At 59.8% G+C, this 12766-nt stretch overlaps 1 protein-coding gene across 4 annotated transcripts in view; it reads right to left on the bottom strand.

Moving 5' to 3' along the window:
- Positions 1 to 12766, bottom strand: part of LOC117645740 (neo-calmodulin-like) — a 95723-nt gene that overhangs the window by 56812 nt on the left and 26145 nt on the right. For 3 of the 4 annotated variants that reach the window (XM_034386107.1, XM_034386108.1, XM_034386110.1), the window contains exon 3: positions 10159 to 10269. The exons of the other annotated variant lie outside the window; for it this stretch is intronic. In XM_034386107.1, coding sequence (XP_034241998.1) covers positions 10159 to 10269 — 111 coding nt within the window. The remainder of the gene's footprint in view (positions 1 to 10158; positions 10270 to 12766) is intronic. 4 annotated transcript variants of the gene reach the window in all.

Genomic DNA, 12766 nt, shown 5'->3' with positions numbered 1-12766 from the left:
CCGAGCAGCGGTCTCGTCTCTCTCACACCGTGGGTGCGCGCGCGAGAGAGGGAGGGAGGGAGACAGGGCGCTGTTGTTGGCCGCTGCCGCGCTCATTTAATTTGCCGGTCGAACGGCGCAGCGGTGCCCGCGGCGGGGCGCGGCGCAGCCAGAAGCAGCGGCCTCGGACCGGGCCGCGCGCCCAGATATGCCCGTCAGATAAGATTGGGAGGGCGCGCCAAGCGCGGGGCCGCGGGGCCGCGGGGCCGCGAGCCGACGGGAAAGGGCCCAAGTTTGCGGCGAGGCGGCGACGCCGGGGCGACGATACCGCCGCCTCGTTCTGAAGGGTCGCTTCGGTGTCCTGTCTCTGTCGCACTCACGGGGCGGTCGGAGCGGGTGCGAGGGAGACAGAGCGAGCGAATCCTTCGGAATTCCGGCGGCTGGCGCCGAGGCACGGCAATGCGGGGGCTGGAGTCGGCAGTAAACGCCGCCCGAATAATCAGCCACCGCCGCCGCCCCGAACGGCCCCGAAGCACTGAACCCGTGTCGCTGTGAGGCTCGCAACTACGGGACCGAACGGCAGGCCGATTCCGCACCGCCGCAGTCGTAGGTTAACGCTTCCACCCGCAGTGTAGCAGCGCCAAAAGACGGTGGCCGCGGTCGCCAGGAAGTGATCCCCAGGCGCTGTGGTGGTGGCCGAGGTAGTGATCGAAGCAGTGGCCGAACGTGGTGGCCAGGGCGGGTGACCTGGGCGTTGGTCTGGGCGTTGGCCTCGGCAAAGGGTCGCACTAAAATGCCTCTTTATTTGAAGGCGGTGCCGCGGCGCGCTCCTGGGGGCTGCTCCGCTGCTCGCCTCGGCCAGGCGGGCCAGGCGGGCGAGCCACACTGTCCATGTGGGTGACCACGGCCGCCACGACCGCCGCCTTATCACACCGGGGCATCGCGCGGGATGCACGGCCGGCCGGCACGCCACCGCCGCACCCTCCCGGGACACAGAACGGACGACGCCGCCAAAAAGTTGTCCAGCCCGAGGAGCAACAGACGGGCACGACGAAACACGCGCGAAAAAATGCCAACAAGGCTGAAAGGTGGGCAGAGTAAATGCCTTCCCGGAATCGCTCGCGTGCGGAGCGGGACGTCTCCATCGTTGACTGGAGGGGCGGCGCGGCCCGAAGGCCCGAAGGCTAAAAGCCCGGCCGCCCTTTTCATGGCACGACGCATGCATTGTACGCGTTGCGTGAGGGAATGTGGCCCCCGAGGGCCGGCAGGGCAGTGGCATTAACAAGTAAGGGCTTCAACTTAGCGGAAAAGGGCGGTTTTGAAGCAGTGTCGCAAAAAGAAGGGCGAAGCGGGGCAACTGTTATGTGTGCGACCAATTTTCTCTGTTTTTTTTCGTCAAGCAGCCAGCAGTTATTTCTACTGTCTATAAGCCACTCAAGCAATTCTGGACCCCCGGTACCTTCGGGTTAGGCAAGCCCACGCTGGTCCCAAGGAAAGGGTGGCCTCGATGCCGCCGGGAGCTAGGCCGGGCTAGGCCACGGTCACGCCTGCGGTCTGGGACCGGCGGTCGGTGGCGGCGGCCAGTGGGTGCCAGTGCTTTACTGCTTGTCGACCTTCCGTCGGCCTGCTCGGTGAGGCGGGTCCGGGCCGTCCGGGTCCGCGCCGTCCGGGTCGCTCGGTCGATCCCCTGATTCGGCCGAGGACGCGACCGCGGCAGCGTGGCAGTCCCAGCCACACATGGCCGGCCACATGGCCATGCCGCCATGCACATTGGCCTCGGGCTTTTGCCCGCCTTTGCCTGCCTTTGGCTGCCCCCGGCCGGCCGGGGCTTCCACTTGGTGCTGTTCGGCCCGAGCGGCCCGCACGCCATTCCGAATGGCGCTGGGCAGGCCGGGTCGCATTGCCGCGACACTCACGCAAACCCTCCCTTTTCACGAATCGTTCCCTTTTCGCTGTTGGCGGAAATTCCGCCACGGTCGGGGGGAACAAAGATGTCTTCCAGGAGGAATGCCGGGGGGCGCGGGCTAGTTTCACGTCCCGCCTATGCAATTTTTAGCGAGCGGCGTAGGATGGGGCCCGGGGCACCTGTCTCGCCGTGTTACCAATGCATGCCTCTCTGCGATGAGCGCTCCGCCCGCCTCGGCCCGCTACAACCCACTCCAACTCCTCCAGCCCCAGGCCGGCCGCCATTACTGCCTGCAGGTGCCGGGGCAACTCCCGCGGGACTGGGGAGGTGGCGGTGGCGGCGTGCGAGAGGGAGGCCCCCTGGAGCCGTGCCTCGGGGGTTCCCGATGAGCCTCGTCAGCTGCACTGCCTTCGCTGCCCGCAAAGCACGCACGCCGCGCACGCCGCAGCTCGGAACAGCCCGCGGCAGCGCCGGGCACGCACAACAAAGCCTCCAATCCTCCGAGAGGCTGGCATTGGTCCTCGTGACAGTCGCGGCGCTCGGTCGTTCGATTCGTTCCGCAGACACCCTCCGAGAGGTGGGCCTGGTGTGACACCGGAAATGAGCCGCCCGCCCGTGGCGTGCCCGTGGCCTAACCAGGACGGCGCAGAAGAAAGGAAGGCGGCCTGGAAGGCGAGGGGCTGCGCCTTCGCCAGGATGCTGAGTGGGTCGGTTTAGCACGGGGCGGCGCGGGGCAGCTCGAGGGGGGGGGGGGGAGTGCCTCGCGGCTTGCGTCTCGGCTTGCCTACGGACGGATCCACCCTGTTTCATGTTTAATGCGAAGGCCGCCCCATGGCGGGCAGGTACGCGCGGTACGCGCTGGGGCTGCGGGGACGACGCCCTGACACACTCTCCCACAAAACAGACGCACACACGTGCCGACTGACTGCGAGGCGGCGCGATTACTTTAGAGGATTTTACCTCATTCTGGCATCTTCAGAAGAGGGTCAAGTGGCTCTATACAGCAGCTTACAGTGGGTGTGATTGGAGTGTGTGTGGGTAGAAGTGGAAGGGCGCCATGGGCTGCAGCGTTATCGGCGTGCCGACAGCCTGCGGCGTAGGCAGTGCCGCCCTGCCGAGGCGCGTGCGGGTTGCCTACCCGGCGGTCCGCAGGCGCTCCGAGAGGCGGCCAAGGAGGCGGCCCGAACGGCGACGCCTCGCCATGATGCCCTCGCGGCGAGGGACGGGGAAACAGGAGGAACAGAGGGACGTGTAAAGAAACGGAAGAAAGTTGAGGAAGGAAAAGCACCTCCGAGAGGAACGGGGAACGAGTCCTCGCGACGGCCAATATGTATACACTCTTCGTGATTGGGGGCGAGGCAGGGCCAGGCAGGGCCAGGCAGGGCCAAGCAAAGCTTCCCTCCGCCTCGCCGTCGCCGTCCTCGGCGGTCCCGACTCGTCGCGTCATAGAATATTACGACGGAGGCGAGCCGGCCCAGGACGCAGGGCCCAGCGTCCGGGGCCGAGTGCGCCGTGCGGTGCCGCTGCCCCGCCCAGTTCCGGCTGCTCTCTTCCTCGTAGTGCAATGAGTAGCGTCCCTGGCTCTCGTCGTTGTGCAACCCTGTTGTGGATCGATTATTCGTGTGTGTGTTTTGAGCAATTGTGGCACGTCTATAATAGATTGAGTTGCCGCTATGGAATCACCTAACGCGGCCCGTGTGGCGTGACTGACATGTTCGCTAACTAATCTATCTTTGGGTTGGTTTTTTTTTGGGTTTCCCCCGCGGTGGCGCTCGCGTGAGTCGCCTGGCCCCGGCGACACATGACACCGCGACGGCGCGGCAGCGCGTCGGCCATCCCCTCGAATCACAATCACGCTGCACACGTCGGGGAGCCGGGCTGAATCAGTCATGCGGCCGCGGCGTGTCACAACGGCGTCACCGCGCCGAACAGGCCGAACACGCTGTCCTGTCTCTCTCGCGCCACTGCGGAAATCCCGCGAGTATGAGAAAGGCAGAGCGACCTGTTTGGAACCAGCCCACCAGCTGCCCCGTGGTGTGAGCGGGCCTTCCCCTGCCTTGCTGGCCTCGGTGGGCGACACGGAGCGGTCCCCATTCCCTCGCGGGCCGTGCAGGGCAGGCGAGAGGGCAGGTCTGCCAGCAGACTATGGCACCGACACCGCGACGCCACACCGCTTCACCAGCTTGGCCATTATTCAGTGCAGGTGCTGGAATGTGCCGCATCCTGCAAGCACACTTAGAGGACCGCCACCGCGACTAGCACCCCCCGCAGCACAACCACCACGTCATTCGTTTCAAGTTTGGCACCACGCGACGCCACTTTGACCTGAACAAGCGACTCGGTGTTCCACTCCAGTACCCATCGCCCCGTTTCCCACGAGTCGATTATTTTCTATCCACACGCCACTTTCTTCTTTCCCGCGGCGACCCGGTCGCGCGCCACGGGGCCGCGTGGTCAAAACGCATCGCCGCGCCGTTGTCGTGGAAAGGCTAGGTATACGGCCCCATTAAAAGTTGGCGGCGGAATACAGCTAGCCAACCGGCGAAGCGGGCAGGCCCGGGCAGAGAATGCGGCGTGGCAGGCAGGGTGACTGACTGGAGGGCAGAGCCCGGCAGGGGCGGCGTGGTGGTGACGGGCCGCGAAAATTCCACCACGGTTGTCACGCCGCAGCGTGGCGTGCGTCATGGCATAACCCAGGCATCACGCCACTGCCTCGCCACGCCTCGCCACGCCACGCCTTGCCACGCCTCGCCACGCCACGCGAATGAAGCGTGTGGAATTACTGCCCTGTGCGGAACTCGCTGGGCTGGGCTGGCCGCGAGTTCAATTTTGACGACTTTTTTACGCTTTCTGCTTTTGGAGGGACGTAACACGCGGTCGCCGCGGTTCGTGTCGTCTCTCTCAGCCGTGACCCCGCCAACCCCACGCTGCTGCTGCTCCGGGACAGACGAGGGTCGTTTTTACGCGCCGTCGCATTGATTGTGGCCTGCCTGACACGCGGCGTGTGTCCAACGTCCTTTCAATTAGTTCACAGGGAAGTTCCGAACTCGACAGCGCTGTGTCCCTCGCACCCCTGGCGAACGCCACGCGAGTGCGAGGGAGACAAAACGAAAGTCAGCGTGTGCCGGAGATAATGCCGGGACCCTGGGACGGGGCGTGGGAGGGCTCGGGCAGCTCGGGTCACAGACGGTCACGGAGGAGTGAGAGTAGGACGCCAAGGTTGTGCTGACGGTGGAGGAGGGTGCAATTACAGGCCTGGGTCAGGCAGTACATCGCCGTGGCGGCTGCCGGGCAGCCTGCCTTTTCAGGCCAAGACTTTTCTCGGCGTCAACACTCACAAAAGTTAGCGAACTGAAGGTAACTCAGCCAATTTATTATTTTTTGGCGTAATATCGATTGACCGAGAAGTTGGCACAACTAAAGACATAAAAGACCTAGTCACTTCGGCCGAACTGTCTTTGCAGTGCGTCGAGAGATGGTGGCAAGCGAGCCCAGCGCCCGGCGGGGCTAAACGTGTTGAGGAGTCCCTTGCGGCGCTTCCATTCACGATTCATTCGGTTTTAAATTTTAATCCCCCATTCCACCACCTCCCACCCTCTCCGTTCGCCAAGAGCGGTTTGTCCTTTCCGTTCAACAGCACTCATCGAAAAGCATAAACAAAAACAAACGGCTTTTAAAAACAATCGGGGGAACACACGCAGCAGGCCGTCTCGCTTGCAAGCGACACAACAAGGGCCTCTGGACTCCGTGCGGCCGGGTGGACAGACGGACAGACGGGCAGTCGATTAAAAAGGACACGCGCGAGCCATTAAAGGTCGCTACCATTATTCAGTGTCGGCGCAAACAGCACACGTCGCCCCACCGACCTACGACGGTGACCCCGCTACAACCGCCGGCCACCTCACAGAGGCATCACGGTAAAAAAAATAAGAGGGCAGACGCAACGACTTAAACTTCCAGTCATAATTATGTCCACCTTTCGAAGCCGGTATCGACTAAGGTATAGTCAAACCAGTTCAACTTTGCTGACGGTGTTCTCGCGCACGTTGCTGCGTGTGGGGCGCAGGGGAGGGGGCTTGCGGCGATTGATTAAGTTATTCCAGGCACAGTGTGTGTACAGCAGTGCGGCTCGGCCTGCCTAATGGTGTAATAACGCTTCCCATTACCTGAGACAGCGGCCTCGCCATTTCCATATCAAACAATGTCCGAGCTCGGTCAGGCCTGGGCCGTGCCTCGGCCGGCCGTTAGGGGCGTGCGTGTCGCCGCGTCGTTGGCGCCCCAGATTCCCGGAATGGATTCACGGGGAGGTGGCACACCCCGCAGATTCAATCAGGGGAAGACGGGAAAGTCGCGCGCGAAGAGGCTAGCGTCGGACCCAGTCGAGGGAAATTGTCTAATCGGATGAACTGTAGTTTGGTTGACCAAGAAGAATTAACCAAGGAAGTCCCGCCGTTCAACATAATTAAACTGAATTGTTTTGTCTAAAAACATGTGGCAGCCTGGTGGGCTGTCCCCGTCACTACCAGAGTACCAGAGCTCGCGCCGTGTACCGTAGTTGTGCAGCGGCCCCTCGGCTGTCCTGCATGTGAGGGAATTCCACTGCCCAGTCAACACCATTAAGGACCGAGCCAGAAAGGCGTTCGGTCGTTCGTTCATTTGGGGCATTTCAGTTGATTGACGCTGGATCGACGGACAGTGAGATTGGTGTCACGGCTGGGTGATGTCCACGCTCGCCAAAGCGCTCGGTCGAAGAGGGACGCGCCTCAACGCCTGGACAAATAAACAAGCGTCCGTTCGGACGTTTGCTTGGCCCGACACACGCCGTCGTTGTCGCTTGGGTAAAGTGATTAACGAACCGGAAGTCATTTGGACAAAGTTCCGTGCGACGACCCTCGCTTCGCATCCTGGACCTACAGCTCTCGCGTGGTACTTCACGACCCCTTCCTGCTTTCACTTCCAACCAATGTCACGGCATTCTCGCCTCCAGGGTGCCGCACCCAGCACGCGGCCCGCGGCGATCTGGTCGGATGCAAAGACGGCCGCGTGCGGGGGGACGGCCACCTGGCGGTGAGCCTAGGCCCGGAACTCGCCATGAGCCCCGCCATCCACTACTCACATCACAGCTGCAGCCGGCCCGGCCCGGCCCGGCATGGGGCCAACAATCAACAGTTGGAGCAGTGGGTGCCGTGTCGGCCTGTCGGCCCTGTCCACCGCGCTATCGCCGCTCTCGGCGTGCGGCGCGCCGCGGAGCGATGCCGACCAGCCGGCCCGCGGGGGTGGTCGCGGACGGGGCAGCGGGCGGTGCGCGCGTCGGGACCCAACTGGCAGCCGGCAGCGCGCCCCGCCGGCGGCCCAGCCCCAAGCCGCGCGGCGCTGGAGAAGGGAGGGGGCGTGGTCCCTCACGTTCACGTGCCCCCCCCCACCCCCACCACCACCGCACGGCGCGCGTCCTCTTATCAATTATACACAAAAAAATGGAGGTTTTGCCCCCGGCTACCACCATCATAATCATCGTCCCCATCATCCTCCTCCTCTAGCAGCCTCGTGCCCGTAATACCAGTCGTCGCTAGTCGTTGACAAACCTGGTGGACACCTCTGCCCAGCGTGGTCAGCCTAGTTCGCTGTCTTTTCCACTTCCTTGTCGTCTTCTACCTGCTTCTTCTTCCTCTTGATTTGATGTTCTTGTTGTCCTTGCTTTATCTCCAATCGGCCCTCATCCACCCCTCGCCTGATCCGCGCACGCCGCAACATCTCCTTTTATTCTCTCCTTTATTTTTGTTTGCCTGTCTTCTTTATCTCTTATCCGAAAATCTATCAGGGTGCGTCCCTTTCCTGCTCCACTGTACGGGCCGCATCCAGCGAGCGCGGCTTGTCCTTCGGAACGTCGTGAAACTGCTCCGCTGCTTGTTGTTGTTGACGACGGCGCTGCTGGATGTTGTTGCTTCGGACAGCATAAGTGTAGTTTGTGACCAGGCGCCGTTAAGGCGGGCTGGTCTGAAAATCCCGTTTCTGAGGATTCCAAAAACTCTCTCTGCGTCGTTAAGGGCAGAGGAGTGCCGAGCTTGGCGAAGATTGCGTAGTGTTGCCTGGAAGGCGCTGGGAGGCGCTCGGAGTCCTGGCGGAGCAAAGGCCTGTAGCAACCCGACCCCAAGTCCTGGAGTCTGTTGGGCGGAAATGCTGCCGGAACCCCCCGAGCCGCCTTTGCTTTCTTTTGGCGCCCCGGAAAATAACCTCTTCACTCATCCGACGCCACCTCACTCCTCTCTCTCTCTCTCTCTCTCTCTCTCTCTCTCTCTCTCTCTCTCTCTGTATCTGCCTCATTCATCCACGCTGAGAGCTGTCGCTGCCATAGCGCTATGGCACGTTTTTTATGAAATTACCAAAGTAGGGGAGAAAGCAGGTTATGTAATTGGTATTATACTCTGCATTGACGGACCAGTCGTGCTCCCTCCCAAAATCAACAGTCCGGCGTCTTGGTACTATCCTGCTCACTGTGGGTGCGCTATGCGCAAGTTGGATTCGTCAGGGGTAAACCCAGGCAAACCTGGACGGGGCGGGCCGGGCAGGGACTCCCCGCCTTGCAGGGGCTCCCGCCGAGCCACGCCACCCGCGGAACGTGGAACTCGGCAGCAGGACTTCCGGTGTGGCGCTTGCCGGACCGACGCAGGCAAATACTCACCTGCAACAGACAGAGACAGCGGTAGAGACAGAGCCGGCAGACGGCGCTTGATGAAAGCGGGGCAACTTCTCGTTAGAGCGTGCGCTGCGCCACAGCGAGACGACGTGCGCAGGCGCCCGCACGCCGACGACGCCAAAACAAAGTGATCAAAGTTGCGGAGATGGAGGCTGGGTGCAAAACGGGGAGCAAAATGAACGCGTGCCAATGAGAAAGACTCTGCTTTTTGGCGGGGCGGCCTTGGCCTGCCCACTCCTCGGCTTGCAGGTGTTTTTTTCTTTTCAGCCCTTCATCACGTGACGTCGTTACCACCGCGAGAGGGTGCCATAGGGACGCGGCGCCGCATAAAGGGCCGTGAAAAGGCCGCGCAAGGGACCGTCTAAGGGCAGCGCGAGGGACCGCACCAAACGACATGGTGACGTGAGGAGGTCCCCGCAGCTGCACTTCAATTACCTGCAGAAAGAAAAGAGTAAAACACGAAATGCAAGCAAGCCCAGTGCCAGCAGACCGCGCAGGGCAGTGTTCCAAAAGGCGATAATTTGAGGGAGAAGGGACGGTGGGGAGTGCCGACCGGGGTTGAGTCAGGTTCGGGCGTTGTTTACCCACCCCTTGCTGGCTGGCGACCCCTCCGCACAGAGAAACGGCTTTCACTGCCTGGCTTTCTTTCTGCCGATAAGCCGCTGCTATCACTGCACCCCACCCTGTGCGGCCTCACAACTGTAGGCGGCTGCCCTCCATTGAACCAAGCTGCCTTTGTACGTTTACCGCCTTCGGCTTGCTTTATGAATGCACCTCACGGTTGTGGCCATCAACGATTGTTTCTCCGCAAACTATGACGAGAGGGAAATGAAACGACTAATAAAGTGGTGCTACTCGAAAAATGGGTTGGCCGTTAAAGCCTGTAACCTGTCATGCAAACTCAGGGCAAAAGTTAACGAGCCAGTATTTACTTTTTTAAATGCAGATATGCTTTGTAATGGCAAATAAAAGCGAACGGTTGTGTCATGCATTAACTAGAGTATTGGAGGCCCCGAACAGACGCGTCAGTGGCGGAAGCCAATACCAGAAAATTGGTCGGTTTCGAAAATTGTTTACGCCGCGCGTTTCTGGCTGAGCGAACTTCGGCGTCTTAAATAACGCTTTGCCGCACTCCGCGAAAAATGAAACTCGCTCCGCGTGCCAACCTGCCGAAACGAAACGCCCTCTGCGTGCAGCACCTCGCTCTTGCTACACAGAACAGCCAACTTTACGTGCCCCGACCAAGTTTTGTGCACTTCGAGCGGAATGTTTGACGTGCTCCTCACAGGGCGTTTTACGGGCGTTCTGCGCGAGGTGCTCTACGAGCCATGGCTGGAGGATTTAAACTAGTGTCCAAGAACAGTTTTAGGACTCTACGACTCTAAGTTAAACGCGTCGTTCTGGCAACGTGACTTGGGTGTTAAATGACCACGGTGTGGAATTAATATTTCTTGCCCGTAGTAATACTTTTATTGCGCTACACTAAACTTGACTGAAAACTAATTTTGCGCTGCTGCCGTTCCGTTTCTACTTCTACTTTCTACCGGTTGATCTAAAATAACCGGATTGTTACTCGTACGCATTGTTTGTGCAGGTCGTGCGAACTGTGTGGCGTTCTGACGGGCGTCTTTTCCCGGTTCTGCCCTTTCTGATTGACATGTCCAACTCCATCGGCCGGTTTGTTGCGCGCCTGAAACACCAAATACGACGTTAGTTGACTCAAAACGTTTTCAGATTGTTATAATTTTTTTTTGCAAAATATGAACAAAACGACAAATACGAGGATTCAGAGTAAAGTCTATTTCAACATGCAGCAGTGGAATGCAAACAGTTTTAATGGTGTTTCCATTCCATCAAGGAACAAAAGAGAATAAAGCGTTCATTGGTTTATGTCCTTTATATCCGAGTTAATATCCTGCAGTCCGTAACACCTCGCAGCCGGGGCTGTCAATCACCACCTGAAGAGAGAGAGCAACATCATCAACTCGACACAGCGTCCCTCTGGAATTGGATATTGTTATCGCAAGCTTTGAGCTGCCGCGTCCCAGCTCCATTGACGTTTTCCCATTATTTATTCTTTCTCTGTGAACGTTGCGGGGCTCCAGCTGAGGAGCCAGAAGTCGTTCGTCATGCGGCCGGACGTGTCGCACTGATGTCAGCTCGCGACAAGGAAAGTGATTATAGGCTAGCGGCCGAGCAGTCGGTAAGTGGAAACAATTTCCTTCTCCGGGAGACCCGAGTTTTGCACGGCGTCAAGGAAGCGGTGGAAAAAGGGCCAAAGCGGTTGTTGCCAGAGCGGGTTACTCTTTGCGGTGCTCCGTGGATCATGGCACACCACAGTGTCACATGCACTTTGGGCTTCCATGCACTGCTTCTTTTGCGGCGTGCAGTATCCCTTTGGATAGATACGAATGGCCACGAGACAGGCGGGGTGGGTAGTGGCGGGGCGGGTTGTTGCAGGGTGGGTTGTGGCGGGGCTGGTGCGCCGCGGCCTTGTGGGCATGCCAACTCGTGAAGTATGTGGGGGCAGGCTGCGTGGCTGCCCGGCTGGCCTCTGTGGCGCTCTTTCAATTTCCAGCATGGCGACCCTCGGCCCCAATCAGGCTGGCGAGGCTCGGCCAAGGCCAAGCAGTCCTTTGTGTTCCACTCCCTTTTGCTTCGGCCCACGAGCTGACTCGGGAATCACTGTGGAGTAACAGAGTATGCGAGGTGCCTACTGCTCGCTAACGCTGAGGTTCCCAGCATATCCCGGGAGTTCTGTGACAGTTAGCCCGGCCGGCAGCCCAACGGGACCAGCGCCTCCCATGTTTACCCTTCCGCAGGTTGCAAGGGCTGCAAGGGCTGGAGGAGCTGATGGGGTCTCCCCTCGGGGCGCACTCCACCCCGCCCCGCCCGGTCGGCCGACAGTTCAGGTGATGACCAAAGTTGGGATTGTTTTTGTCTCAGTGAGTGCCGTGGCAGCTAGCCGGGCCAACGCGGGTGGCGCTCTCGTATTGAGTGCGCGGGATAGCGCAGCACATGAATGCCACATCGCCCCGGGCGAGGCTCCGAGGACCCCGACCACTCAGGCCGGGACGGGCCAGCTCTCGGAACAGCCGATGCCATCATGCCAAGGACACTGTGTGGAAAGAACCTACTGTACTGCCTTCGGGCACTGCCTTCGGGCACTCTAGTGTCAGCATGCTGGGAATCGTTAAAAAATGAGAGCGGGATAGTGGAGAGTGTAGCTAAGCATGGGCACCCTTGTCTGAACCCACACACACTGCTGGACCTACAAATGCGCTCTCTCTTACTTTTCTCACTCACGGGCCGGGCCACTACTTTGGCGCGCACCTCCCTCAAGGGAAGGGAGCTGGCAGCCTGATAGCCATTCCCGTGGGTCACTTTAGATCGGTTCTTCCCGCTAAAAAGGCCGAAGCGCTCCCAATAAGCTGCGGGACCCTGGAACTGTTTTATTTACTGGGAACGGAGATTCCCGCCGGACTCTTGTGAAGTGGACATTTCTATCCGTGCCCAACCCGTGCGCATGGCCAATTAGGGTTTATGAAATCGGAATGAAGAAAAATGAACGAGACTCGGAAGAAAAGGGATTTCCTAATTCCTCGAAAGGCCAAAATTCTTAAGTGCCTAGCCATTTACCCCAAGTATTTCGAATTGCAACGGCGCTTGAAAGGAAAAGAGGAAACGAACTAATCGGGCAAAGAGAAGATTTCCGAGGAAAAGGGGAAAGCAGAGGCACGCGTAATGCGTCCCATTTCGTCATTCATTAGTGCGGAAAATATGGCGTGGGATTAGGCGCCGCTGCAACGAGCAGACGAGTCGGCTTGGCGGCGCTAACTGGCGCATTACGGAACCCTCATCGTGTTGCAAGGACGGCAGGGAGTGGCAAGCCGCCACCAACCAGAGGCAACAGGAGTTCGACTGGACAGGACGAGCAAGGAGACAGGAGGTGTCCGGCAAATCCCGACAAATCAAACAAGAGGACCGCACGTGAAATTCTGTGGCCGTATTTTGTCATTTTGGAGCCAAGACGCTGTGCCGTGCTGCTCTCAGCCGGTGGTGACAGCCTTGACGACCTGACGGTTCTGAAGCCGGGTTGGCTGAGCCGTCGTTGGCTGCACCTGACACCTTTCCCGCCGCAACGACCGTTAACGCCAAGGCAAACTCGGCGCCGCACCGCGCCGCGC

Source organism: Thrips palmi, unplaced genomic scaffold (assembly GCF_012932325.1).
Source record: "Thrips palmi isolate BJ-2018 unplaced genomic scaffold, TpBJ-2018v1 HiC_scaffold_19, whole genome shotgun sequence".
Lineage (NCBI taxonomy): Eukaryota > Metazoa > Arthropoda > Insecta > Thysanoptera > Thripidae > Thrips > Thrips palmi.
The sequence above is the reverse complement of the archived record's forward strand: the minus strand, read 5'-3'. Positions and strand labels throughout refer to the sequence as shown.